We start from the raw sequence: 27269 nt of genomic DNA, 5'->3' as shown, positions 1-27269 counted from the left end.
TTCCTTCATTGAGATCCAGACGCTTAAAAATCGTCACAATTTAGCCGTTTTTATTTCAATTTTAGAGATTTATGTCAAACCTATTCGGTTTTGGTGTCACGGTTTTGGTGGCCTGCGGGTTACATAAATACATAATAAGCTATTATAAATGTTGATCTTCCTCGAGGTTAATAAGTGAGCTCCATTCAGCTGGAATCGCTCTTACACGTCTTTTACACGTGTAACCTGCTCGCCGCTGGCAAACCATTTGTTGCGACTGCCTTAACAGCTTGATGTAAATGGAGGCTCTTAATGGCTTTATTAAGGTTATTGGGCGCGCAGCTGCATGACGTCACGCCCTCGCACGCTGCATCTCCAGCTTCTGCGTTTTTTTCCATTAGAGTGGAGGACAGTCCAGATCAAACCGCGTTATTTTAGGTTTTACGCTTTAAAGTCCTTTCATCTAAACGGAGTATTCTTCCCCTTTTTTTCGTTTAACTGGATGTAAAAATAATAAATAAATTAAAAAACAAACACTTTCATTCCATTCCAGGTAGTGATGGACTGCTGAAGATAAAATAATCCATTTTTCAAGTTGGACTGATTGCTTTTAGGGTTTTGTAATGTGATTTCCAGAGGTTCTGTTTGCAAAGTTTTCCTCCTCCAACCTGCAGGACTGCGTCGGACTAAGGACCCCCGCAGACAAACAGGAGTTGACACGAGCAGGGTGAAGTGGAGATGGCCCATCAGCGCGCTTCCTTGCGTCTCACTCGCTTTTTGTGTCGTCCTAAAGTCCGGCAGGTTCGCACGGTTTGGTTTTAGCCGCCGGACTCCGGTGGAGAGCTGGGATTCTCGGGAGTGAGAACGCTCTGCTACAGGATGCTTCGTCTTTTTCTCTCGCACAATGTGCAACCAGAGGACAAGTGGATCAGTTTGACAAGTTCTCGTGTCATTTTCTTTTAATCTCGGAAACACCTCGTTAAAAAAGAACATTTTCGAAAGCGCAATGATTTTAACAACTTTTGTCATTACACTGTCCTTTCTGGGTAAGTGCCACATTCATCTGTTGAATTCCTATAATTTATACATAAACATGCGTTTTGAAACGGCGCGTGCTCCTTTGCAGTTCATATGAATAAATTCAAGCAACAGAAGGGTGGTGGTGAACAAGGAGCGTCCTTCGCCAAGCGGCAAAGGAGAAGTTCATTGAACTGATTTGTTCTGCTTGCTGGGACACGGTTGTGAGCCTCCGGGGTTCATAGCTTTTCTGGTGCTCGCTGCATATTTGCGTGTCAGCAGTAATGTGTAGCCTATGTGCGTTAGGAAACAGCACCACAACAACAAAAGTGCTCTCCAATTAAGCAGTGTGTGCTGACAGATGTCTAAACTGTGCGTAATGCAGTGTCAGTAAAGTAGTTTACACGGACTACACAAATCATTCTCACTCACTCTTGTTTCTTACTCCCAGATTCTGTGTTCACCCTGAAGGGTGACAGCGGCTCGGCATCCCGAGCCGTCCGACTGGACTGCGTAAAGGCCAGTGAACAATGTCTAAAGGAGTACTCCTGCAGCACCAAGTACCGGACAATGAGGCAGTGTGTGGCGGGGAGGGAGAGCAACTTCAGCGCGGTCCACGGTGCCGAGGCGCAGGGCGAGTGCCGCAGCGCTATAGATGCCATGAAGCAAAGCCCCCTTTACAACTGTCGATGCCGAAGAGGCATGAAAAAGGAGAAGAACTGTTTGCGGATATTTTGGAGCATATATCAGAGTTTACAGGGTAATTCATGTGCATTTATAGTAGAGGACTGAGCATTAATAAAGATTACTCAAGTAAAAGCATCACTACATGTTAGTCCTGAACTTATAAATGTACTCATGTAGATTTATACTTAAAGGCACAGAAATATAAAGTATTTAAAGTATAGTGATTACAAAGTAGGCTGAACGCCTCCTGTTGTTCTATGATATTACATACTGCTGGACAGTTACCACTCATGCGTTGGTAAAGGTGGAACAAATTTGCAAGGTTATATACTGCAATAATACTTCAGTTTTTATAAGTTTATCACAAATGTCAAGAACCTGCAGAGTAGAGACAAATCTGTACCTCAGACCTGTACCTGGGTGAGCTACTTGACTTGAGGTTATGTCTGAACTCATCATCATCAAAGTTTATCAGTCTACATATCTGTTTATGACTTCAAGAAGGGAACATTTTTTGTATCTGTAATATCACAGTGAGACACACGCCAAGATAAACCTTGTTCTCACACTGCATCAAACTGGGATTAATCCCATTTGATCATAATAAATCCAAATTTATGCATCTGATATTATGCTGTTAGAGAAGACAGCATTTACACACAAACACACACGTTTGCTTTTTGCCATGCAGGTAACGATTTGCTGGAATACTCTCCATATGAACCAGTGAATAGCCGCCTCTCGGATATCTTCCGCCTGGCTCCCATCATAGCTGGTAAGAACCTGTTTTTGCATTCCTGAGGTTTCACTTTGGATGCTGTGCAGTGTTAAGTCACGGCCATTATTTCTCAGTTGTTCTTTAAACCCAGCTTAAGTCACTGCATCGCTGCCACAAATCTGTCACTATTTGACAACCACTTTTTGCTATTGCTGTCTGGTTTCAGGCTGCAGCTTTCAACGCCTATTATCCATCACAAAAGCTTTTATCTGCCACTGTGACCCACCATACACAAAGCAGAGTAATTTAGTGTATTTCACCCTCAAAGCAATAATGAGGGGTCTGCATGTTATTCCACTGTCACAGTATAACGCGGGGAGTAGCGGTTATCTGCTAGTTTTGAATTAATCATCCTTTTAGCGTAGAGGAGGTTTTGTCTGAGCTGCTGGAGACCGCGAGTGCTGAATGCCTGGTTTGAAAAGCGAGAGAAAGAAAAAACAGGAAGCATTTGCGTGTTGTAAAGGTAAATGCCATATGTGTCCTCAAATGTCAAAAGAGTGCAGGTGGACCAGGGAGTGTACACCTAGGCAGGCCCAAAATTAGATCTGCAGAGATCCCATAAACACATTCACAGTGAGACAATTAACCATCTGTGTGCATTCAATGGCACTGATAGAACACGTGTGTGTGTGTGTGTGTGTGTGTGTGTGTGTGTGTGTGTGTGTGTGTGTGTGTGTGTGTGTGTCAAGTGCAGAACTCTTTGGCATGCCTCAATATTGGGCTTCTGGCAGGAGGAGGGTGTCTATTGCATTGGCCAGCTACCATTTCATTGCAAAAAAAGAAAAAAGTGGTCATTTGATTCTTTCTCTCTCCATGTCTCTCGCTCTTCCTATGATTGAATCCACTTGGTATATAACAGTGGTGCTGCTTCAGAGACGAGGGCACAAATGTATTTCAACAGTGAGAAAAAGGAAACATTACTTTAATTGACATTTCTCACCTGCGCTGGAATTATGGCAAGATACTAAAGAGATACCTGCAGGTATGGCAATGAGAGGCTGGGAGGAATTGCAAAAGTGACAAAGCGTCCACAATAACCAGTTAAACCAAGTCGGATTTATTAAAAGGCCAAGAAATAAAACAAAATCAGCTTGAAATAGTCCTGCAAAACCATGTGCAAGTTCCACGACCTCCCAAAAATTCCAAGGAACCCTTTTGAATACATGGGAAAAACCTTCATCAAGATATACTTAAAAAAAAAAGAAATTCAAAGCTTACTCGTCAATATTAAAATATTATTTTAAGTAATAATTTAGATTACCTAGGCAGTGTGAGCAAGACAAATCAGGAAGCAGCGATGGCTCTGAGGAGCCATTATAACGTAAGCAGCTATAGCTTTTACAAATAAATAAATAAATCATTGAGTAGTCTAGATATCAGGAATCCATTTGCCATAAGTGACCTCATTCCTGCCTGCAACTAAGCCAGGCCTCGGGCAATCAAAAGGGTAAAATGATGCACATGCGAGCCAAAATCCAATGATAGGTACTGTACCCCCTGGAGTCTACTGTTAAGGCATAATACTCCCCATTCTGACTGCTATATCACCCAGATAATAAATATTTGAACAGTAACACTTTTTTCTGCTCTGTGCTTCAGGACATTTAACTAGAAGTAAAGTACAGGCGTCTCCAGTAAATGCCATGTCTCATCATGGATTTTTTTAACAACAGTATAAGAAGAAGACTGAAAGAAATTTAGCTTTTACTAATAAAAAATAAATAAAATTGAATAAATCCCAGAGTTTGGGGATTTAAAGTGATTGGGCACAAACATACAAAGGAAAAGCTTCTCCCAGAAGCCTCTGCTGCCATCCTTTTCCTTTAGTCAGCAGTGAAATCATAAAAAACACCAGTGGATCAGTCAGTCCTTAAAGCATTGTTCCCAGACTAGTTAGAAGTAGTGATATATATATATTTTTGATGACTTTGCAAACACTTTTTATGGTAAACTATTTGATGTTTACCCTAACAAGGTGATTTCTAAACAGCCATTAGATGAAGACTTGTTATATCTTGGCATGGTGTGCATGGTATCCTGAAAAATTAAGAGAAAAGTAGGTAAAGATAAAAAAGATGCAGCAGGCCTAAGAAGGAAGAAAAACAGATTTGCCAGATTACGCAAGAACTTGATTCAAGGTCAGTAACAACAGGTCTTATTGAATTATTGTTATCAATACATACAGGGAGATACAACGTTGAGTGTCTACAGCCAATTGTAAACATGGTGGAGGCTCTGTCATGGTTTGGGGTTACATCTCAGCTGTGTACTACAATGTAGTACACAAAGGAGCACTGTCTGTCATGGATTGGCCTCCCCAGAGACCTGTTGTCACCGTTATTGAAGCAGTGTGAGATCATGTTGAAAGAGAACAGAACAAAAGGCAGAAAAGCTTTGGGATGTCCTTCAGGAAGCCCGGAGAACTGTTTCTGAAGACGTCATTGCAATTAATCCAGTGTTTGTTGAGTACTGCCTTTGTTACGTCATTATGGCACCAGTGAAAAGATTTTCTTATGTCATACTAATAACATTATCGATTCAATCCGAAAGGCGTGACATCGAGGCCACTAACTGGTAGAATATACCCGCAAGGAGCTACTGAAATGAAATGCTGCGTCATTTATAAATCAATGATGAAGATCAATCAGTGAGAGTGCTTTTTACAGATACTGGTGTGCAGACAAAGGGAACTGTGGGGCTACAGCACTGCCCTTAACACACTGCATTTATGTCTATTACAATCTACGAGGGTACTTCAGGGCATTCAAGGCTGGCAGCGGTGGTATGAGTGCCGAATCCATTCCAAGAGGCTCTTTTCAGTAGCACATAGTGTACATAATATTGAGCAATAAATTAAGCAAATACATTTTCATTTTTAATAAAATGCTTCCTCTTAAAATTCATGTTTGCATGTATTGCTTCTTTGAAATTTGAGATTGGATTGTGTCAGTGCAGTCTTACACAATTAAATTCCAGCCGCTCATGTTCATATGAAGCTACTTTATAACCACTACAAATCTGAACAAATGTTCTTCACCCCATCCTTAATTGATATCTTGCAGAAGTTTCCAAAACCTCCTCAAGCCAGATCCTCAAATTTAACACAGAAGCAGTTATTTTCTTTAAGAAAGTCTCCCTACTAGTTACTGGCCCTAGAGCTGATCCCAGTATCTTTACCCCCTCCTCCCAGTCCATCCGCAGATCTCATCAGTAGTCCCGCTGAGGATATAGCCACTGAAAAAGAGATGAAGCTTGCCATGATGATTTTCCATTGCAGGAATCTCAAGAATAATTCAGTGGGTCTAGATGCCTGAAGCAACAGATTAATCCTCAGTAGTATTTGTCCTTTGCTGCTGGCCTCAGTGTTCCTGTGAACTATCCATATGTGAGCAAACTTCTCCAGCTGAACATCAGTGTGGCTATCAGCAGAAGAAACACTTTAAATTTGCTGACTCTTTCTGCACAAACCTGCTTTTAGCTGTATCAGCAAATCACTGGATGGCACTTCCTCTCCCCTTTGTTTTTTTCTGCCCCCTCTGAAACCGCAAAAAGCTCAGTTTATTCCAACTGAATTCAATTATGAGGTCGGAAATTCACTTATATGTTGAGTAATTACACAGCAAATATCAGATATTCGGTGCCATGAAGTAAAACCAACAAAACTTTATTGCATAGTAAGCACACAATTTAAAATATAAGAGGTTTTAGTTATATGCTACTACATCTAAATATGAAGACTGCACAAATCCACCAATATCTGTAGACTAAAATCCAATGAAGATGTTGAATAACCACCTCCAGCATAGATGTCACTGAACTGGAGATATACGGCATTACTTTCGTATTATTAAATACATGCATTTGTTAGTTTACTGTGAAAGACAGCTAAATAGTTGTGTTTGCTGGACATGCTTCGTAAAACTGAAAAACAGTTTTATGAAAAACAGCCTAATTGCTGTAACTGTGAATTATTGCTAATTATCCCTAATTCATGCAAAGCAAAACTATTTGGTCAATGACATTCTTGGCATGATTGATACTATCAATAGGTATGGAAACTACAAAATACACAAAAATGCAAGTTCACAGGCTGTCATTTACAAACTTACTAACCCAATTCCAACATGTCTTGCCACTCTGACACATATGAATGTTACCGGAAGAAGTAAAATGGCCTGAAAAGCAGAAATTCCTCAACATGATGAGTGTACCTTATGGCTTACCGTGATAAGTTGTGCGCAGCAGGCAGAGTGGATATGCAACCATAAGTGATGCAGGCAATTGCTAATGATAGCTTTGAGATGAAAAAATAAAGTACTGTAGGTTGCAGGTGACACATGATAGTGTTTTCTGACAAGCGTGCTGTTATTTTATGTGAGTTTACCACACCCTACGCCCACACACAGGAATATGTACGCATACATGTTGTCACGAATGTGTGCATTACTCCTTCACAGAAAAAAAAACACTCTAGGCATTCATACATGCAGTTAAACTCTGAAGAACTGCAGTGATTACGGTAACGGGCAAAAATTTAATTAACTTCTATTCCTTTAATCTAATAATTGTTTTACGTTACATTATCTTTTCAGATATGAGAAATTTGCACAGATCAGTTGATCTCAGTGCGATACCTTTTGATGCATGTAATTGGAAAAATTTGCAGTAATGGTGCTATTTAGGTTTTTTTAATTTGCACATTTTTGCTGCAAGCCCTTGTGCAACCCATCCCAACCACTGCTTGTTATTCTGTGTCTGACCTAATCATTGTGATAACAGCTGTCACTGTAGACTTCTTTCTTCATGGTAAAAAGGTGAATTACACAATAAAAAGAAATAATCAATTTCAGATCTAAGCATATGATTAGAAAACTCATGTGGTTCTTAGCACGTTTTAAAATTAAGTAAATATAATGTTAGATGAACAAAAGAGCATGACATATTACACTTTCTATTGATTTACTGATTTCTATTTAACAAAAATATTCAGGTCAAATCCAGGAGTGCAGGTCCTGTGGCCTCAAGAAAGGCCCAAATATTCACCCCTCCAACATTGTGCTTAACATTTTCAGGCATTTGTGCTGATATGCCATTTGTCTTTTGCCAAACGTGTTCCTGTGTTTTATGGCCAAATATCTTGACTTTGGTCTCATCCCTTCAAAGGACATTGTTCCAGAAGTATTGTTGTTGGTCCAGATAAAGTTTTCCAAACCTAAGCTTAAGCTTTGCTTTTTAAAAATTATACAGAAGAAGATTAACCTTTAACTTGCTAATCATTTGTTTTTCTGAGATGTAGCCTTTGGTTGTTTGTGTGTTTTGGAAGATTTCCTGAGCATTGAATGGTCTGACCTTGGAGTGAATTTGCTGAGAACTGCCTTTCTGTTTTTCTCACTGTAGAATCTTGGACTTCAAATTATTTGGAAATTTCCTTAAAACCCTTCCCAGACTGAAGGGCTGCAACAATCGCTTCTCTAAGATCATTGCTGATGTATTTCCTCCATGGCATTGGGTTAGCACACACCTAAATGCTCCAGACCTGCAAACTGCCCAAACATGTGCTTTTATAGAGGCGTTCCTTCTTGCTGATGATCAGTTAATCAAGTGCATTTAATTAGCTGCACCTCGTTACTACCTAACTGCTTAATTTCTACGTAATAAGATTTAATGCTGTACTTACTGCACTTAGTTTTTCACCCACTGTTCCATTTTGACTAAATTGTTCTAAAATGAATAATTACATTTAATTTTAAGACTCAGTACTGATAAAATGGTACCAGTCTAAACTTGTCTGGTAAAGACTGGATTTCTAACAATGATAATGTTTTGATAAGTAAAAACTTAGGACTGAAAGACTACTTTTTTTCCATGACAGTATGTACAAGGAAAGTACAAAGTATGCACAAAAAACGCTTTAAAAACAATGTTGTTCTGTAACATTTGTCCACACAGTTCACTGTAATTTTACAGATAAACCTAACCATCAAAAAAAAAAATAGTTGTTGCTCTGGCCAGGCCTTTTTGTACATCTCTTTGAGTAACACACAAAACAAAAACCCTGTAAAGTGAGAGCAAAAACAGAAAGAAAATTACCATTTTTAACTGGCAAACAACAAAACAACAAAATAGAACAAAAGCACAAAGCAGAGGTGCACCTGGGTATCATATCTGACTCACAGCAATCAGAGCTCAGAGCTCAGCCTTTCTTTCTGCAATATCCTGCACTGATAGCGCACCAAGTCCAATCAAAAATACTCTACTTTAAGTAGAAGATTTCTGGTAAAAGAAAATGCTCCCAACAACCTGAAATTTAAAAGGGTAGTTCAGCTTCCATAGTAACATGTTTGTCACTGGGCACATGCGTTATTATTACAGGAAAATTTGATCATGTGAGTAATGTCCGCAGGCAATCATAATCATCGGGGACTCTGTAGGGAATTTCATTCTCAGCATAACATTTCTGCAGCTACTTAAGCTTACTCTTTAAATCAATGCACGATAAATGAGCTACTAGAGGATTAAATGGAGGAAAGGAATAATGGCTGCGGTAAAAACTAAAGGGGATTTTGCTAATTGCATTGGTGCATTTAATAAATTGGTCTTGGGTCTGGTCAAGTATTAAGACACTGGTGTGGATTTAGTGATGCTGGCAGGAAACCTGACAGAAGGCCAGATGCCATGACGGAGAGGCTCTGACCAATTCAGGGCTTTCTTAAATTACAAAGACAAAACTGAATAGAGAGACGGGTTATAATAAATGAAGTGAATCACTGATACGCTATGAACGATATTAATTTGAATCATTATCTAGATGGCAAAGTTCTTGTTTTTAAGTTTAGGTGACTTTGTGAATTTTGAGTAAAGCGAAGAGAGAGTCGAATCAGGCATTGTGCCAGACTGTTATACAGCCTGAAGACATTTAACACTACTGGCCTTATTTTACTCATAAAATAAGATATCTCATTAAACGAGAGTCAAATAAATAAATAAAGAGTCCTGAAAAGTATTAAAAGATTTATAAGAGAATCTATGATTAACCAAACCTCTCAGAAAATCAGTTATAACAGACAAGCAGCTATAACAATAGCCAAGGAACCATTATGGTAGTTAAAATTCATTTTTCAATTAAACAGCAATCTTTCATAAATTCATAAATTCATAAATGCACTTGGCAGATGGCTAAAAAAGTATTATGTTAAAACATGACAAGATTAGAAATCCTGCTGCACTCTATGGGGAATGTCATAAATGGTAAATGGCCTGTATTTGTACAGCGCTTTACTAGTCCCTAAGCACCCCAAAGCGCTTTACATATCCAATTATCCACACATTCACACACTGGTGATGGCAAGCTACATTGTAGCCACAGCCACCCTGGGGCGCGCTGACAGAGACGAGGTTGCCGGACACTGGCGCCACCGGGCCCTCTGACCACCACCAGTAGGCAACGGGTGAAGTGTCTTGCCCAAGGACACAGCGACCGAGACTGTCCAAGCCGGGGCTCGAACCGGCAACCTTCCGATTACAAGGCGAACTCCCAACTCTTGAGCCACGATCGCCCCATAGTATTTTTAACTAAACCTGTTCAGTGAGTTTCACAGTAATCCACACCTTTTTAAGACTTATTGACTTGAGAGCTTCAGGCACACAGCTGGCTGTTGATGGTTAGCTTAAGGGTCACATGAATTCTCAGTATTACTCTAATCTGTGTCTTTTGGACAGGAGAGGATTTTTATGTCATACGCAGACAAAAGTGCAATTCCACGATGTTCATATTAATGTTCTTGGATTACATTCAGAGGGGGAAAAAGGGAGCAGATCGAGCAATTTCTTTGCCGAACATTGTTATCCAGGACCACTTCAGTGAAATGGAAGGTTACAGCAAAGGGACACCTCTACTGTTTCTGAATGGAATGTGTTTAATGGTAGCATCAATCCAGAAAATTTTGTGTGCTTCATTCCATGTGCAGTCTGCATAGAAATGAGAAATTTGTCTGAATCCATAAAGATATGCTAAAGAAAGCGGATGGCAGAGGTGCACAAAGCTTTGAGGATTTTCCTGCCAGGAAACCTGGATGCCCCAAACCCTACATGCAGGATTCTCATTTTTCTTCCCCCTTGGTTTTAGGGTCACTGTTCAGCGCCGTAGTACTGCAGAGACATTTAGCATAAAATAGCAATGTTAGCATTTATTGAGGAAAAAATAAACGCTCAAGTGTCTCATTAGCCATGTAACACTTATAAACAACATCATTGTCAACAAGAAAAAGTAAACAAATAATAAACAACTTGGCTGATCCCAACTATCAGATGATTATTGGGGTTTTCTCTGTATTATTATAGGGTGCTTACCTTACAATGTAAATTGCCTTGAGGCACCTTGAACTGAAATTCAGGGGTCCTAGTTTTTTCTGACCTATGTTTACTGTATTTTGTCTTCGGTACTGTATATGCAGTGTACTCTGTATACACAGTAGACAACACTGTAGAAGACCAGGACAAACAGAAATATGTCTGGATGCTGACTTCAGTGAAAAAGCATTTGCTCCTTCCTTTCTGCGGATTAGACAGACAAAAGGCTTTAGATATCACCCTGATACCACCAACACACCTGAATCAAATGATTAGTTCATTACCAGGCCTCTGGAGAACTTCAAGACATGTTGACGAGGTGGTTGGATCAAGGACACATCTAAAACCTGCAGGACACCGGTCCCTGAGGCCTGGAGTTGGACAGCCCTGACCTAGTCCACAGTCCAGACTTTAATCCAATTGGGATGATTTGGCATGACCTCAGACAGCACGTTTACGCTGGAAACCCCTCCAATGTGGCTCAATTCTTCTAAAAGAGTGAGCCAAAATTCCTCCACAGCGATGTGAAGGACTTTTTGACAGTTGTCACAAACGGTTACATGCAGTTCTTTCTATTAGGTTTATAAGGGAATGATTTTTTCTCAGAGGGCTGGGTAGATTTGGATAAGTTTTTTTCTTAATAAATGAATCATCATTTAAGATCTGAATTTTGTATTTACTCAGGTTATCTTTGTCTAATGCTAAAATTAGTTTGATGTAAGTGTGAAAAATATGCAAATAACTAAGAAGGGAAGGGAAAATACTTTCTCACAACATTACACATATAGGTTTGTTGGAGAGGTGCAGGTGCTTTCTGATCATTACTCCCCCAAGGCTGGTATAATTATCCTCTTGTCTGAGTTTCATATGTAGGCCTACCCGGCCGACAGTCTTTCAAATGTCTTGCATCATCCCATTAGAGGTCATGGGGTCAGATCCCTCTGTTTGTCATTTACTGCAGTGGTGGTCTTGCTCGGGGGGAGAAATATAAGAAGGCTGTGTGAGACTCATGATGTTACTCATAACTTTGATAATTCAGTGTTTATTTTACAAAGAAACACAGAAAGAATATACAACTTGAGAGTCAACTAAACAAGCAAATACATACTGGTACACAATAGAGCATTCAAATGGAATTTCCCAATCCCACTGATGCTGTATAACCCAGTGGCAATGTAAAAGTGCCTTAATGTCAACACTAAATTTGTTAAGAAATAGAATCATATTACTGTTTTATGTGATGCTGTTTTAGGACATAATGTTCTCTGAGGGAGGATGTGGGTGAGGTAATTGTTGAACTTTGCTATATCAACATCATTACTCTTTGTGATCGCAAATGACTCTAAAGTATAAATTCAAAATGAGCTTCCTAACTGCTAAAACGCTTTTTTTGTTGTTCATTTTTACCTGCTGTGGGGTATTATGTCAATATGGCTCCAGCGTATGACCTTCTTACTAACACACAACCTGGCCAGTTAATTTGCACACGCAGATAACCTCATTTGAACCCAGGTCGTCAAAAGTGATAACTTTTTCAAAACAGTTTTTAAATCCAACTTAGGTCAGCATTTTCCTGCAGGTTAACAGTAATGGAGGTAAACCCGTAACACCCACGACCCAAAAGCTACAAACAGCCACTGAAGGCTCACAGCCCACATCTCTAGTCACTTGTCAGATGTAAGTAATGGGTTTTGTAATATGTGATTAACCCAAAGTTCAAGAATGTATTCAGATTTAATCATAGCTCATTCTGTGGTGCATGAAAGAGTGCAGTGAGCTTCAATTCCACCTCAAAAGGCAAAATTACAGAATTCATTCTTCCATGTCGAGGCAGAGGATACAGTCTGTGTTACTGTGCAGAAAGCAGTGGAGCAGGAAAGACTTTAATGACAACAAATGAGAAGTGAGAGGCATTATTTTGGCCGCAGAATGCTTTCTTTCTGTGACGGAAGGCGAGGCACACAGGGATGGAAACGGAGATGACTTGATTTCCATAACTTAAGCCAAGGAATGTGAACCGTGCCTGAGGATGTGCCTGTATTTTTGAGGCAAAATCAGCCTCGGTTACATATGCTATGCATGAGAACATGAGAAACGGTTACAATCACAAAAATCACATAACATCTGCTTTTTTTAATACTCTCAAAGATGGGTTTTTAGCTTTTATCCAGTTGGGAATGATAAACTGTCAAGATGCTCCAACTATTGATTTCTGCTGCTAAAAGTATAAATGGAAGGCCTGATCAGAGAGACCTGAGATGTGAGATATGATAAATACATAAAGCACCTCATGCATTAAATGAAGCAAAAATTGCTTGAATGTTTTGTGCTAAATTGCTAGAAAAGACTTCTCTATCTGAACAGTTGTTCTCATATATTCTGCAGTTTCAAACAATTTAACGGTAAATGATCCAAATGCATTCAAAATAATCAATAATAAATCGTTTTTTATTGTTCTCAATTATATAACACTGTAGTTTTACTTTAAAAATAGATGCAAACTAATAAAAACAGGTACTTTTAGAAGAAAGGGGGCTTTATGACAAAGTGAAAATAATGTTGGGAAAGAATAAAAGTTGCACTGATGATCCTGTTTTCTTCGTCTGATTTGAAAATATTTCTACGCTTATTTTATGGATTTCTTACTATTCACTCATGTAACTTACCTACCATGTTAATTTTGATTGGCTTGGCTTAAACAACAGCGCACAAAAATCAGTAAGTCTCACATTAGAAAATATTAAATAACTGCGTGACTCTCTCCTCTCTCTTAGTCGAGCCTGCCTCCACAAAGGAGAACAACTGTCTGAATGCTGCCAAGGCCTGTAACTTGAATGACACGTGTAAGAAGTATCGCTCGGCTTACATCAACCCCTGCACTAGCAGGGTGTCCACTTCTGAGGTTTGCAACAAGCGCAAATGCCACAAGGCTCTAAGACAGTTCTTTGACAAGGTAATTATCCTCGCATTTTCCTACACATTTTCTATTTCGAAAATCTCTGCTTTTGCAGACACAAATTTCGAGGCTCCTCTGTAGATTTTTTTCAGACCATATTTGACACCGGAGGTTTATTTTGAAGATAAACAGTTTTAAAATCCTGCTTATTACTTTCTGACTACTGGCTGCTGTTATGTTGCCAGATTATAGCTCTTGATACTGTAGTTCATATACGTCAAACACAACATTTTACTGAGGATGAATGCTTAAACAGCAGCAACGAAGCTAGCCTATGTCAGTATTTTAAACATGTTTAATGACTATTATAGAAATGTTGCATTGCTGTAAATAAGAAGAACAGCTCGGTTAAAATAGTTAAACTATTTACATTTCACAGCAGCAGTGCAACATTGTTTATTCACTGCATTCACACAAAATCTATATGAAGAGAAAAGCGTTGCCACATAATCTTCTTTTTGGTTATTTGTGATGCTAAGTACAAAACATATGAAATTTAAAGTGTCTTTCAGTCTAATTTCTATCTCAGTCTTTCACATAGCTGCAGTATAGCTGCATATCCACACCATACTTTCTGCCCAGCTTTATGATATTCAGTTTACACATCGGCTTGCAAGGGATCAAAGGGTGGGTAATATTTTGGCTGTGCTGGATGCATGCCATGCCATCAAAACAATGCAGAAATTTATATAGAACACAGATGTTTGAGAAAGCAAGCATTAAATGTCAAATGCCGTTTCCTTTCCAAAACCAAGGTTCCCACGAAATACAGCTACGGGATGCTGTTTTGCTCCTGTCCAACGGGGGATCAGACAGCATGTGCAGAACGCAGACGTCAAACCATTGTACCAGTGTGCTCCTACGAGGATAAGGACAAAACCAACTGTTTATCTCTTCAAAACACATGTAAGACCAACTACATATGCAGGTAAGGCACCTCGAGATACTGGGTAGACTTTTTTTTACATGATGTTTTTCTATGGCAGTAAATATGACCATAAATTAACCACTAAGATTTTTCCTCCATTCTGTCCATCTTGAGCAAAGTACAAATTGAAAACTAAATATTCAAAATGTAATTTATCGTAAATTGCAGCCACTTTAAGTCTGTAATCGAACTGCTAAAAATATGTGCAAATTAGACTGGGTTGTCATGTACTGTCAGTTATAAACATTGCATAAATTAGGTAAGTTTTTATTCACTCGTGGAGTTTTGCTGTAATGTCTTAAATCTACAGTAAAAGTAAAGTAATTAGGAAGTGAGTAGATAAAGAGCCGTGAAGATAAAGTGGCTAAGAAGGAAATAATCCTACAATTATAATAACATAATAATAATAATAATAATAATAGTAACAATAATCTAGTTTCCCCCTCTTGTCCGTTGTCATCCATGTATTCCCTCTTTGTAGATGTCATGTGTTGCAAGTGTTCCCATTTGTCACCTTTCGGCTGAGGTCGGCGCTGCGGGTTGCTCCGTGTATTTGATTTGGCAGACTTTTGCCCTTCCTGATGCAACCCCCAAGGCATTCAGGGATCTTCACTTGTTAGGCCGATGTGTGAAGTGGCCACTATCCTCTCAGAGTAGTTTGCATCAACCGCTCTCCTTCAGACACCTCAGGACATTAAAATTGACAGTCAGACCCTGGGGTGGAAATTTATAGAAACCAAAAAAAAAGAGTGCCGTGCTCCTGACTCCTGACCTGATGCTAAACCTTTAAGCATGAAAACTCTGGACTCTTTGCGCTGAAGACCACATTTTAGTCTTGGGTGCCAAAGACCTACACTGTCACGAGTAACTATCATCAACATGACAGTCAGGCCATTTTGACACAAAAGCTGATGTTCGCACTTATCAAACAACATGTGCTTGTGGTCTGAACGGGAAATCCAGGGAATGATCAAACATAGCAGGAAGTGATATAATGCTTTTAAAAGTGACAACCTTGAAGAAATGACTTGAAATTACTGATCAGTTACTCAAAAATATGTCAAAACCGCAAAGCAGCGACTTCTTCAACCTCTTTTAACTCTTGTTCATAGGTCAAGACTGGCAGACTTCATCAGCAACTGTCAGCCAGAGGTTCACTCCATATCCGGCTGTCTTAGAGAGAACTATGCTGACTGTCTGCTTTCTTACTCAGGTCTTATTGGTAAGTTAATCAAGTTGTAAAGCTGGATTACATTTAAAATTTTAGCAAAACTGCTGCTGCTATTAGGACAAACTAGCATTAAGAAATTAAACCAAACTCATTCTATTTTTGTATTTTCTTTTTTACAAATTCTTTATTTACTTTGGTGTGGGGGGATTTTTGGTCGCCGTTTTCGGTAATTTGCAGATTTTTGTCAGCTCAATTAGAAGTAAAATGCAGTTTTAAACACATTTGCTTTTTCTTAAAGTACAAGCCAACAGAAACCCATTAAAAGTAGGGGAAAAAAGCGATGTGAATATATTCCATTGCATTATAATTTACATGCCCCGCTTCTTTGCCTCTCTGCAGCTAGCATGCTGACCTGCAAACTGCAAGTTTGGCATGCATTTTCAAAGCAGAGCTTAAGATACGAGGTTAAAGACGCAAGACACCCAAGTTCACAGTCAATAAATTAAAAATTTGTAGCGTGTACAAGGCATCGCACTTCATCAGCCAAAACACTGTGCAGAAAAGTACTTAATTCAGGATTTTTTTCCATCAGCAGGTTTAATTATGTAGAAAGGAAAAATGATGTCCCACTGAGTTTTTGTAATGAGATTTGAACTCAGGGCAACAGTGACCAATTGCAAACTCAACAGGCAGACATTTTAATCTGCACCATTCATATCATGCTTCACACAGTTTACACCCTCTAATGGGCCCCCCCGAGTTTAACCGCTCATTTCTGCCTTCACACACAAAAATCTGCATGTACTTGCGGAGCTAATAACTATGAGCCTACTCAACCCCAATGATCCCTAAACAAATCAGCATTTTATTCAGTTTCATTAAGATGGGAAAAAAAATAGCCAAGAATAGTTTCATTTGGCTATTTCGTCCATAAAGTACAATGTGCCCCAGTTTAGTCGTAACTGTGGACTCACAATGGGTGTTAAGCGTCAGCAGCCCCGAAAACACTTGTCACAAGTCTCTTCAGAGCTGCTATGTGTCACCTGCAGTGACATTAGCACTTGTTTGAATAATGTGGATGCTCTTGAAAAGAAAAGAAAAAGCCATTGGCCACATAATGAGGATACTTTACCAGGCAATGAGTGTCATAATCGTGATGCAGCAAGTTGTCAATGCCAAGTGTCAATGTCGAGACAGAGTTTCACTCTAATGTAGCATCTTTTAATTCAGTGCAAGTTCTGTAAAACTTATAAACAGGTTAAAGTTTGCCTGCAGTGGAGAATCTGCTTACACACACAGACTGACCTGAATATTTCTATTTAAGCATGCAGAGCCTCGAGCCTACCCGATAAACCAAAGACGTCCTGGTAGAAGGTTTCCACTGGAATAATGGGATGACAGTCATATTCACTAACAGTGGTCTACTTGTGTTTTATGCTGCAGGTACAGTGATGACACCCAATTATGTGCGATCCTTTGGAATTAGCCTGTCGCCGTGGTGCGACTGCAGTGGCAGTGGGAACAGCAAGCCAGACTGTGATAAATTTGTTGAGCTGTTCACCAACAACCGATGTCTACGTAAGTGCCCATATTCACCCATCCTGCAGAAATAACTTGTCTCCCATCTTTGCATTATTCTTTTCTGCTTGGGGTCAGACTCACCAGGTGTGTTAGACTTAAAAATATCGCTATAAATTGTATCAGATCTGAGATGCCAGAATTTAACTCCAGTGATTCAACAATACTGGTCATAAAACTCAATATGTTATGTTATGCAGATATTATATACGTAAATTAACATTTAACATTACTTTGGACAGTATCACTCTAATAGAGAAATAACTGTTGAAGTGAGCCTGAGGAGCAGCAGTAATTTGCTACATCAATACACTCACTGAACGAAGCTTGAGTATGCTTTGCTACCTTAATGACAAACAACCGACAAGAGTCCAGAGAGAACCAGGCTCAGGGAGGGACAGCCATCTGTCACATCTGGTTTTCACTGTAGCTTACTGGACAGTTTTATAACCCCATGTAAGGGACTGAGATGTTACTCTAAATCATCCATTGGTGGCTTTGTGATCACCGCAGTTGCCACTTTTGCAAACCTTACAATAAACCTTACGATGAATGTCAACTTAATCTTGCCAAAATTAGATTATAGAAATTATCTTTAAGGTTTTGGTGTTTCCTTTGTGGAGCCAATTTTGGACTGTTTTGCAAATCACAGATATTACACGCAGCCACTGCTTTTAAAGAGGCTCTTAAGAAAGGTCACGTCATTTCTTTTCCTCCTCAATTACTGAAAGTATCAATTAGTAGCAGCTTTTAGTTGGACGTTATTAAAACAGTTGGTGTCATGGTACTTGCACTTATTTCTGAAGCAAATACAGACAGCTAAGACTAAACCTTGCAGAAAAGATCAATACGTTTTTACTCTTTTCTTGTAGGTAACGCCATCCAGGCTTTTGGGAATGGTACAGACGTTGGGGTCTGGCAACCCCAGCCCCCGATTCAGCCCACAGTAGACCTTAGCATCACTCGGAAGGGTAAAGCACAAACCAATAATGCTCTGGATGCGCTGACGGACATGACCAAACTGGATCTTGATGGCAACTCACTATATCACATCTGCGGGACCCTGCAGGTGACGTTTTTGTTTGAGTATGGCCTGTATGTTTTGTCTCCCCATCAACACAGCTGCTATTTTTGAAACTAAAGGGGTTGGGAATACAATTATAGAGAAATATGACGCTTAAACCCCAATAAACAGACACTATTGTGATGATACTCATTTTAGTTCAGTTCGATGTGATTGATGGTCCCAAAGGGAGTACCTTGGCTTGTAGTCAAGAAGGCCAGATAATGAACACATAAGTACAAAAACTACACCAAACATTCAAAAATTAAATGTAAGAAATATTTGCTACAGATATATAAAAACCCAAGAAAAGCCAGTCTGTAAAAAAACAAAAGAGGTTTTTCTCCTCTTGCAGTTTTATTCGACTCTGTAGTTTTTAAACTGTACCAAAAGCCAATATAGGCTACCAGTGTCACAAATCTTAAATTACAGAGTGAACAAATTAAATTCTATTAAACTCACAGGGATGATGTCAATCAGTGTACACCTCCACTGATCTCATTAACTAGGAAATTTTTAATTGCCTTCTAAGGAGCTACTCGCTTAAGCAAAAGGGCACTGTGCTGCAAGGTAATGGTCCATCAGAGTGGCTTCTACTTCATTGTTTAGAGTAATCACAGCACTGCCTGCAGCACATATAGAGGAGTACACATCCCAGCTGAACAGACAGTGGCAAGCAATATGATATGCGCATATGAAACACATAGGTTTCAAAATGGGGTGAACGTAATCGCCATGACCCCAAAAATTATGCTTCAAATTGCACAAAAAAAAATCGTAATTTTTTTTTTACATATCAACATTTACACTGAGCTCACATAAGCACGTGAATTTCTAGATATGTACATTCTCATGAATTAGAAGCATTAGAGCTCACTTAATCAGCCATGCTACTCTAGAATACCCAAATAAATAAAAATAAAAATACAGGGCTGAAAAAGAGCGTAATAGGTCTCCATTCAGGGAAAATGAATATAATTTAAAGGTCTTCCAGAAAATATTCAGATAACTGTCCAGGCTTCTTTTCCACCTTTGGAGGATTCACAAAGCTCTCCAAACTTGTAAAAGAATGCGGCTGAATCCAAATTGAGACCTAAACATCAGATAGAGATCTATTCAGAGCTGCTGCCTGAGTGTCAGACGTCTGGCTCTGTCACCTTGATGGATCAGGGATGGTTTTATGATGGCATGCACAGAATCCCCCCTCCTGGGCAGAAAGATGAGATGTCAGCGTGGAGTCAGAGTTTCCTAAGCTGTCATGTCAAAGCTAATTGGTTGCCACTGTAACATCAGAAATGGCCCACAGGGGTAGTGTGTATGTGACTGTGTGTGTTTGCAGAGCAGGGACAAAGTATCATCGCATGGATGAACCAAATGTGTTTTCCCCCCTAATGTTAAATGGTGAAATAGAATGAGATTACAGCTACGCAGTTAACTTTGTTACAACTGTAGCAGCTCGTAGTTCAGTGATAAAGTGGAATCACCTCCTGGTTGATTACCAACCCCAGTCAACTGAGTTTACATCAATGTCAGCCCAGACTTGACTTTTTACTGTAGATATAAAATGTCATCACTTATTTTTTGTTGTTTGTTTGTTAGAGATTTGTGTGGAATGGAGTTGTAATTAACACATTCTTGTGTTTTTGAAGGTCACAGCAACCACTGACTGCCACACTCTAATCAGTCCAAGTGAATATTTGTTCCTACCCTCACCTAACCCCAATCGGTCATGAGCCTGGTTCTGCTGTTAAAAGGGAGTTTTTCCTTCCCACTCTCGCCAAAGCGCTTGCTCATAGGGTCATATGAAAGTCAGTGTTTTTTCTGTTTTCTTTGTAAAATTGTAGGGTCTTTATCTTACAACTACGGAGCCCCGCAGGGGACATGGGAGAAAAAAAAATTATGATGAACTTTTGCGATATCTCGCAAAACTAATTAGGGATCTCGCAAAAGTTGAATTCCAACAATGGCTACTTAGTTGTAATATTACTCTTTCTGGGTCACAAAATAAACTTTTAAGATATTTTGAGGCGTGAATGTAGTTGTGTAAACGTCAGATATCTGCTAGGTTTACAAGACATCACATATTTGCAAAAGTGCTCCGACGTTTTCGGAGATCTGACACCCACCATCTCGAAGCTAACGGGAGGTCGAGACCTACTACAGCCGGGAGGAACACCGCTTTCCCGGCACGTCGTGCCTCGACTTCCCGGTCGGCTTCGAGCTGGCGGCCTCCGAAGATCCCGAGTTTGTTTTGCGAGATCTCGAGTTTAAAAGCAAAACTTTTGCGAGATCCCGAGTTAGTTTTTGCGAGATCTCGCAAAAGTCCGTCTTAATTTTTTTTTCTCCCATGTCCCCTGCGGGGCTCCATATACAACATAAACTGCCTTGAGGCAACTGTTCTTGTGATTTAGCACTATATAGCTGATCGATTCCATTTACATGTGAGACACTAATTCGTCTGCAAACACTTGCCAACTACTTGCCAAACAGTAAACCGGAAATGGAGAAGATTCACCTTCAAAGTTAAAGGCTCACTGTTTACTTTGAAGCGGAACAATCTCCATTTACAATTTGCATCACAGTTTCACTTCTGCTCCTTGAGTGGTTGATGACTGTTTGTAGATAAGTTGGTATCTTGCTCTACAAAAGCAATGGCTGGATGTTTTTGGTGCAACACCTTATACCTCTTTTCAACCATAATCACCTTGCAACACCAACAACCACTCACCAACTGGTCAGAGAATACACAGCAAGTGATGTTTGTCAGGAGATCACTGACTAGTCTCTAGGCCTGTGTTACTGGCTCTATAACTACAATTAAAAGCATCTCACTACAGTTTTTTTAATTACGCAAACTACTATGGCACTTTTTGAACACCATTTTTATATTTTTCTAATTTTGTAGTGGTATAATTAAAGATAAAACTAAAAAGGAAATGTACCAAAACCGATCCAATCAGATCATTAAAAGCTTGAAAAGCTTGAAAAGAACACTAAACTGACCTTGTGTTAATATTGTATTTTAGAGTATTTCAAATAGCTCAAACTTATTTTAATTCAACAGGTATCGAACTGTATGTATGAGTACGCAATTCTAAACCATCTTATTTGCAATAATGTCTGCTAAGTGACACTTTTTAAAAAAACTGCTGCAGGGAATTTTCATAGCAGTGGCAGATAATGACATGCAAATGGATATTTCAAATATCAAATGCAATAGTAGGAAATCAATTTAGTGTGCTGATTCTGACATTTAACATCATAAATGGCATGTTTTGCTTGATTGTGCTTATAGCAGCTCTAGCTCCTGAAATTTTTGGCCCCACCAACACACACTCAGATATCTGCTATTCTCCTCTGATAAATACCATGGGGCTATATTTTTAAATGAGATGATATCACATACTTTAAGCGAGACAATCTATCATATTGGCTTTTAATAGCGATAATATGATTTATCACCAGTAAAACATCCTCTAGGAGAAAAGACCTCCGATAGAGCAATTAATCATTCTTCTCCGCAATCCTGGTTCATAGAATTTTTTTCTACTTAAGAACCAACACATGGGGTGTTTATTGTGTTTCCAAACTGCTATAGAGTCACTTTATCATTTATGTTCTCCATCTGTATCTGTGAGTTTGCCTTTTGTTTGTGCGTATAGCTGTGTTTGTGCAAATGCATGTGGGTATTTTTATGTTTGGCTGAAAAGGTTTTGAGCCATCTGGGAAAACTTCTAATCCATTAGACTGTCATAACCTTGAGCTTGAACAAAGCAGGGACACACTTTTTCACAAACATGCACTTGAATCCTATACATCTTGCACAAGGGGGAAGATTATTCCAAGAGTTAAGACCTCTAATATATGGGCATTGCAAAATAAAGCAGTCTGCTATTTTCATTTTTGCACCTCTCCAAGTCTGGGTGTAATCTGAAATACTTACAAACCCATTAAAAAAATAAATAAATGAAAGCTAATGTCTCTATTTTTTCGTGTTTTCCTCACAGGCTCAAAAGCTAGTGTCAAATCAAACAGTGGACTCCGCTCTGTGTGTGGTAAGAACTGTTTTATTCTGTGAAGTCAAATAATAGTGGACTTGTAGGAGATATGAAATACAATAATTCTTTAGTTCTACATAATTATGCAGCATTGAAAAAGAAAGCATTCACAGGAGTCTATGGCCATGGGCATTCAGGTGTGTCTTATAGTCTCTCGGCAAATTTCACCCCAAGGTCAAACGATGAGAGTTTGCAGCTCAGAAGAGTTGCGAAAGAAAAAAACACTCAAGCGCTCAAGACTGTGTAGACCTCAGTTAGGATGTTAAATGTCAGAGGTGGGACCAAGTCATTGTTTTGCAAGTCTCAAGTAAGTCTCAAGTCTTTATCCTCAAGTCTCAAGTCAAGTCTCAAGTAATGTCAGGCAAGTCAGAGTCGAGTCTCAAGTCACTGGTGTAAAAGTCCGAGTCAAGTCACAAGTCTGAAATTTTGAATTTCAAGTCCTTTCGAGTCATTAAAAAAAACGAAAAAAAAGCATGTTGCAGTTATGCTAAATGTAAATATTAGACCATGTAATTTTTAAATCTGTGTTTTTCTCAACACATGACAAAATAGTGAACTTAGAAAATATACACAAATTGTGAAATTGCACCTCTTTAGAATGCAGCTCAATTAAACCTAGCTCCAAGAATAATTTTCACCGACAGTTCTGAGATAAGCTGCATGTTATTCTTGGATGCGGTTGTAGGACCGGCTTTAAAATCGCATGACAAAAATATCACACACATTAAAAAAAAACTGCATCACCAACGTAGCCTGGACAACATTTGCTAGTTAGATGAAGTCAGCTATCTCATATTTATATGCATATTTATAAGCATACGGTTCTTGGAGTGAGTGCATACACTCATGAAGTTTAGTAACTTCCGGTCACTGCAACAAGCCCAGGTACAGTTTACCGACGGATGGGTGCAGGACCTTGAAATGCACCGTGTAGAAAGTAAAGACCATCGTACGTATCATAAGTTTACCAGTCTCACAAATTGTCTTCATAAATACACATTCGTTAACCGTTTATTAATAGGACCTTTGAGCTCAACGGTAATTAATTAGTAGTGGAAATAATTTCTGGTAGCATCACAGAAATGTAGCAGTGACAATAATATTGTATGCTGTAATCGTACTGGGCAATTAGTGATACAAAAAACCTGTTTTATCCTGTGAATAAAAGTATATGTTTTTGTCAATGTACCATAATAACAGAGGCGAAACGCAATATTGTGTCAGGACAATTCACTATTTATGCACAATAAACAAAGGAGCATAGCGCGACAATTTCTGTTCAGCGCCAGACTTGCTTGTAACCTATATCACTAATTATGTTATGAAAATGACGTATTAACTACAACAGCAGACTGACCTTTGTGTAAATGCTTGGAGCAGACTAACCTGTGAGCTGGAGTGTTCTGGGACGTTATATTTGATCTTTGAATGGCTGCAATCCAGGCCATCCGTCGCCTGTTTGTCACTTCGGAAACATGGCTCGAACAATTTCTCTTAAACGTCGTAATCCGATAACAACCGATCTCTTTACCCGTCGGCTTCCCGTGGCTGTCATGCGACCGGCTATTGCAGTTAATAATACAACAGCTTCTTGACATTTTTGTGTTTCTTTTTATCGCTGTGTAACTGATTTTAATTGAAAGCCTGCGTGCGCTAGTACTTCTTGCCACGAGTTCCCAGAATCCTTTGCGGTTCTACCCGTGAATGACGTCACATTTTCAATCTCTATATAATATGCGTGTTAAATTTTATATTTGGGGTGAAATATCAAGTCTTTTCAAGTAAACCGGTTCAAGTCCAATTCAAGTCCCAAGTCATTGGTGTAAAAGTCCAAGTCAAGTCACAAGTCTTAGAACATTTTTTCAAGTCAAGTCTAAAGTCATAAAATTAATGACTCGAGTCTGACTCGAGTCCAAGTCATGTGACCTCTGTTAAATGTTAAAGTTTACAACAGTGCAATTCAAAAAAGATTGAACAAGTATGGTTTGTTTAGCGGGAAAGCTTTTTCTCTCCTAAAAACCCCCAAAAAACAAAAACGACATGAGGCAGCAGTGCTTAGGTTTGCAAAGCTGCACTTGAACAAACCCAAAGATGTCTCGAGCAATTTCCTTATGGACAGATCAGACCAGAGTGAACAGCTCATACCAACTGCCGAGCTTGATGGTGGAGAGTTGATAATTTAACAAAACTGATGGAAGGTCACCAAAATACGAGTATATACAGCCACAAAGCTCTACATAGCTAAATGTAACCTGAGGTGAATGACATATACAGTATATACACATATATATCTGAACTTTGATGCATCAGTATCAACAAATCTTTCATGAACTTTCCACTTCGATTCTTACATCTTAATCTTTTCTCTTAGAACCATCAACTGGATGAGTCCAACGACTCAAACGCCATTGCTAGAAGTTCGCCAGCTGAAATCACCTGCTCACACCCCTCAGTGATGCTCCTCGCGCTGGCCTTTGCTCTCACATCAACACTACTGCAGCTTGAAGGTTTCCTGCTTTTGTAGACTCTGAGGACTATCGCTCAACATTTTTATCTGGAGAACTGATCGGACCCTTTTTAATTTAGGCATCTGCCCAACTGCAGCAGCTACATTTTTCTTTAATTAGAAGCGACCAAACAGCACGGTAAGAACAGTGAAATCAGGCAACAGTGGATTATATCTAAGGATGACATGTTGGCTGCTGTGTGGAAAACAGACTTGCTGAATCTGTTGCTGAGATATCAGCTCATTTGCCTTCCTTGCCTCATGGGGGCAATTTGGTGACTTCAAGAATCTGATTCATGCTTAGGAGCATTCTTTTTTTTAAGGGGTGGAAATAAACTCTGTGATCTGATGTGAATAAATGCATTTCTTTGGCAGCCGCTGCATATTTGACTGAATAGACTGCCAACATGCTGAAGAGTGTTTTAAGCATAAAATGCATCATTCTTTGCACAACTGTGCTATGATTTGCCCGTCAATAACCTTGATTTAGGTCACGAAAAGCAGAAATGGAAAAGCGTTAAACTAAAAGCGGACAAAATTGACAAGTAACATTTACTGGTGTGACATTTGATTCATCAAACACTGAAACTCATTCCAATTTGTCAAGATATCCTCAAAGGACAAAAAAGACACATCTGCCAGAAGAAAGTAACACATTTTTCTTCTACACATTCAGTACTTGGTATAGACTAGTTTTGTATATTTGATTGTCATGGTGCTTTGTGGCTTTATCCCATCGCCTTTGTAAAAATGACACACGAGTGCACACTCTATTACTGTATGCTGCTGTTAGCTTGTAACATATTGTCTGTAATATTTTGGGATTCTATGTTAGTATCTGGTGACTGAGGCGCCTCAGCTTTATCCAGCTTAGCTGTGATCTATGAAATGTGATGAGGTGTGGTTCTTTTCCTCACGTGATTACGGATATGACTTTATCGTGTGACTATATTTTGATGGTAAAGTGCATAATGTTAGCTTAAACGGTATTTTTCTCTAACGTCAAACTCTCTGTAACAGTACCAAGAACATAAAGAATTCACAAAAGTGACTCTAATGGCTAAAAAGTCAAATATGCTTTGTTTTGTTTGATCCCGGCTCTTCAGTCTGCCAGTATTCTCATTTCTTTCTGGGGTTTGATGAATAAAGGATGTGAACATACCCACAACTAGTGCAAACGCCAAAAGACAAAAGCCAAAAGACATTAATTGCTGGCAATTACTGCTGATGCAAATGGAGGAAAAGGTAAAAAAAAAACATTATGTACTTAATGGCACCGCAATTATCAAAGACATTCAAAGAGTATACAAAATAATGAAGACTTGTTTTAAAACATCCCTATCATTACCAAAAATGTGTAAAGTGTGTCTCTTATTATAATCCTGTCATATAGGAGCCTTGTTGATATCTAAGCTAAAGCCTGTAATGATGCACTTCTTGGCTGTTGTGCATCAGCCAGGGTTTGGGTTAAACACTCAGACACTTTATGTACAAGTTACAATTTGGTCATTTGGTGTTTGGCAATCTGCTGAAATAAAAATGATGAACATTGACCTATTCTGGTTTCCACGATAGCGGATCATGGATCGTGTCATTTCTTTTCCCTAATGCTTGTCTTTTTCTATATATAAGGGACACCTGTAAAGCAGGATTATAAGATAGCACCTGGCAGACAGGCTGCTGTTGTCAGTCAGATTGCATCAGCGCCGGCACAAAGTGACACAAGTGGACAAGGACGCAGGCAACAGAGGACAGATTTCTCAGTGGACTGAAGAGGGGCATGCATTGCCAAGAATATGGCCCACCTGCTTTGGCACAGTGATGGAGTGCTTGACCTAGACAGAGAGCTAAAGATTTATTAGACATGTCACCAGAAAACAAAAAGGGCCAAAACATCCTCTTCATGTTATGTATGAGATGGAAATGACAGCTGTGCATGACAATGCAGAAGGAAAGTGTGGGATTTTAACAGAATTAACTAGCAACTCTGGCTTTGTGCAGCAGTGGCAGAAACTCAGCCAATCAACACATCCAAACCTCACTAATTAACATATAATGTTTGTTGATGTAAAAAAAAAGTGTAAATGTGACATTTTAAGGAAGGTTATAGACCTGGATTATTTCTTTTCTATAGTGAAGATCTCTTACTGGTGCCCACTGGTGAGTTTTAGGTACTTGTATATATATTTTCTTTATTCT

The 27269-nt window shown here is 39.2% G+C and overlaps 1 protein-coding gene across 1 annotated transcript; it reads left to right on the top strand.

Moving 5' to 3' along the window:
* The first annotated feature begins 342 nt into the window (after positions 1–342).
* gfra1b (gdnf family receptor alpha 1b) lies at positions 343–26642 on the top strand. Its single transcript, XM_082544492.1, has 10 exons — positions 343–1025; positions 1448–1756; positions 2375–2458; positions 13585–13763; positions 14522–14694; positions 15807–15916; positions 17309–17443; positions 18316–18512; positions 22514–22561; positions 24936–26642. The coding sequence occupies exons 1-10, from the start codon at positions 986–988 to the stop codon at positions 25086–25088; spliced, it is 1428 nt and encodes a 475-aa protein (XP_082400618.1). The 5' UTR covers positions 343–985; the 3' UTR covers positions 25089–26642.
* The last annotated feature ends 627 nt before the right edge of the window (positions 26643–27269 follow it).

Source organism: Aulonocara stuartgranti (genome assembly GCF_965226115.1).
Source record: "Aulonocara stuartgranti genome assembly, chromosome: 8".
Taxonomy (NCBI): Eukaryota; Metazoa; Chordata; class Actinopteri; order Cichliformes; family Cichlidae; genus Aulonocara; species Aulonocara stuartgranti.
The sequence above is the reverse complement of the archived record's forward strand: the minus strand, read 5'-3'. Positions and strand labels throughout refer to the sequence as shown.

What these genes read in the sequence shown, in the direction of transcription:
- gfra1b (XM_082544492.1), top strand. Translation starts at nt 986, where the DNA reads ATGATTTTAACAACTTTTGTCATTACACTGTCCTTTCTGG. An exon ending in TAAGACAGTTCTTTGACAAG is followed by an intron (nt 13,764 to 14,521) that starts GTAATTATCCTC and finishes TCCAAAACCAAG; the next exon opens with GTTCCCACGAAATACAGCTA. An exon ending in TTCTTACTCAGGTCTTATTG is followed by an intron (nt 15,917 to 17,308) that starts GTAAGTTAATCA and finishes TTTATGCTGCAG; the next exon opens with GTACAGTGATGACACCCAAT.